Source organism: Amblyomma mixtum, chromosome 3, assembly GCF_055824585.1.
Source record: "Amblyomma mixtum isolate Tamu chromosome 3, ASM5582458v1, whole genome shotgun sequence".
NCBI lineage: Eukaryota > Metazoa > Arthropoda > Arachnida > Ixodida > Ixodidae > Amblyomma > Amblyomma mixtum.
In genome coordinates, this window is record NC_143014.1 from 348510345 (window position 1) to 348513463 (window position 3119).

The 3119-nt window shown below is 46.5% G+C and overlaps 1 protein-coding gene across 1 annotated transcript; it reads left to right on the plus strand.

The window, feature by feature from the left end:
• Positions 1-277: 277 nt before the first annotated feature.
• LOC149356300 (uncharacterized) lies at positions 278-2767 on the plus strand. Its single transcript, XM_089576299.1, has 2 exons — positions 278-281; positions 1530-2767. Exons 1-2 carry the CDS (start codon positions 278-280, stop codon positions 2765-2767), a joined length of 1242 nt encoding a protein of 413 aa, XP_089432425.1.
• The last annotated feature ends 352 nt before the right edge of the window (positions 2768-3119 follow it).

Consider the following 3119-nt stretch of genomic DNA (forward strand, 5'->3'; position numbering starts at 1 on the left):
AAACCGCCATTCATGATGTGAGAGAACCTGCCATATGCGCTCCACCCCATTCTTATTCTTCTAGTTATTTCCGTCATGTTCCCCATCAGCGGTCACTACCTGCCCTAGGAAGACGTATTTCCTTACCACCTCCAGCAAATCGCTACCAACTGAACTGCCGTGCCCTCACACTGTGGCGGCGGCTGGCAAATGACAGGGTTCATTGGAGAGACATGGGAGAGGTAGTTGCCCTACTGTGGGCAAAGTCAAAATGACGATCATGATGGTTGTGGTAAGGATGAGTATGTACAGCCTTTCTCAAATGTAAAGAGACCTTTGGATCTGTGTCTCACCTTAGTAGAAGAGCCTTTCTAGCCCGCTGTAAATCATACGTTTCTGAGAAGTGAGGACCAAAGTGCTGCCTTCGGGAAATTTGAAAAGTGGCCGTTTATAGCGAGCAGCCCCCATCGTATCCCAAGGGTTAAAGCGCTGGACTCCAACATTTGGATTGGGGCTGTAGATTTATTCTTCACCTCTGAAAAAATTGCGTAAATCTTACTCTGTTATTCGATTTCTCAACATATTTTTGTCATCAGTAAAAAGGCGTGTGCTCTTTATAGGCAGCTCCTTTCCTCTCTGCGGATGCCGGAAGAACCTACCTGTTGCGGCGTCCGTTTTCAAGCATTGTATTCAATTGAAAAAAAAAAATAAACAAACATATTGGTCCCGCGTATAGTTCGGAATAACTCTTGTCTCATTAAAATGTAACTCCGATTTTAGGGAAACCTGTGCAGGCTAAATGTGTCTGTCGTCAATATTTTCTTCATTTTTGTACCAAAAGTGTGAAACACGGTAGCAGTTCCCATCGGCTGGTTTTCTTTCCGAAAAACCCTTCGTTGTTTTTACAAACAGATATCCTCCCCTCATGGAGTGCTGAATGGAATCGTTTGAATGGTAACATTTCCTACCCGAATTATGATAGCCTGCGCACGGTGGCTATTATTCGTTATTAAAACAGGCCCTATTGGGATTAAAGACAGCAGAAGAGGTGGCGACAATCTCTCTGGGCTGTGCTAGTAGCGTTCATCTCTCTAAAAGAAAAAGCCGTAGTCTGTGCGTAATTATGGTTTTGCATGCGTGCGTGTGTGTGAAGCGTGCGTGCGTGACAGCGAGCGCGAAGCCTCCATCGCCAGGCCCATGCGGGTCGGGTGCACGTTCGGCATCCACTGATGAAAATGCACCTTCCACCACCCAGCCTGTACTTCACCCTCCAAAAGCCTCGACACTCAGGGAACCCACGAAGGAGCGCAGTGAACACGCAACGGCGAAATCAGATTCAAACCAATATCGCGATAACCCTCCGCGGTGGTCCAGTGGTTATGAAGCTCGGCGGCTGGCACGAAAGGACGCGGGTTCGATCCCGTCCTCAGCGGTCGAATTTCGATGGAGGCGAAAATCTAGAGGCCCGTGTGTGTGCGATGTCAGTGCGCGTTAAAGAACCACAGGTGGTCAAAATTTCCGGAGCCTTGCACTACGGCGTCCCTGATAAGGGCACGGCAGCTGGGCTTGTGCACAGATGGATAACCCGCTTGTCTTCCTCGTGCAGATCATTGCCAGCCTGCTGGTGATACCGTCGGGATGCCAACAACCACGTCAGCACTTCCAGTACGAACTTGTTCATGTGCTGTGGAACGACAACGTTTCAACGCCCCTGATCCTACGGTCTGCGGATGGATTTCGTCACCTACCATCGCCAACGACTAGCGGCAGCGACAGTGTGGTCTTCAAGCCATGCTTAGCGGCGCTGCAAGCTTCCTGGGCTATAAAAGCCGTCAACGAAGGATTTCAGACCAAAGGGCACGGCAGCTGGGCTTGTGCACAGATGGATAACCCGCTTGTCTTCCTCGTGCAGGTAAGAAAGCCTTTTGGGAAATGTTTTAGATCCAGCGAGCGTTGCCTTGTTGTGCTGCCGTGCCCTGCGGTACTTCTTGATACAGTGTGCGATGTGGTGCATATATTGAAATTGTTCCTACTTGCGGGTGACGTTGAGACAAATCCTGGGCCTGATATGAAAGAACTTTCTCAACAGCTACGACAGATAGCCGATGACATAAAAACAATAAAAGAAGAATGGTTAACATCGATAGACAACAAACTAGAACGCCTTACCCTACTTGAAGACAAGCTTTCGTCATGTACTGAGCATGTTGCAAATCTTCAGCAGCTCGTATTGTCTCTGGAATTAAAAGTAGACGATCTCGAAAACCGCTCCAGAAGATCGAATATTATAATTTATGGCATGCCTGAAGAGGAAGAAGAAAATAGCGACTCGCTGGAGCGAGCTGTGAATCAAAAAGTTGTCAAAGAATCCTTAAAACTGGAAGAAGTTGCAATAGAACGCATTCACAGACTAGGTAGACCAGCAGAAGACAAAACAAGGCCTATAATACTGAAGCTTCTAGATTTCAGGGACAAAACGAACATTTTACGTAACTGCCACAAATTAAAAGGCACCGAGTTTACCATAAGCGAAGATTTTTCGCCTCGTGTCCGCGAAATCAGAAAAAAGCTATGGAAATACGGGAAACCAAAAAAAGATTGCGGTGAAAAAGTGTCGCTGGTTTTCGACAAACTAAAGATAAACGGTGAATTGTACTTTTGGAACAACGAAAAATGTGAAGTGTCACCAATTGCAGCTCATCGGGTTACACCTTTACTAACCGAGGCAAAAAACCAAGACACAAGTACACGGGCTCTACGCACGCGCCGTCCACAACGTCCCAAATAACTTTCGTGAACATTAATGCGCGTAGTATTATCAATAAGCTCGGTCCCTTGGAATCTTTATTATTAGGTTTAAAGCCAGAATTCATGGCTATAACAGAAACTTGGCTGACAAGAGAAATCAAAGACTTTGAAGTAATTCCCCCCAACTACTCCATAGCACGCAAGGACAGGCTGACGCGAGGCGGAGGCGTGGCATTAGTGATAAGAAAAGATATACATTTCGTTACGTTACCTGAAGTTGAGGGGGTTGAAGCAATTTTTTGCAAACTCTGCTTTTCTGATTCTGCAATTGTTGTGGGTTGCGTCTATCTTAGTCCTTGTTCTGATCCTATCATACTTCATTCATTGTATAC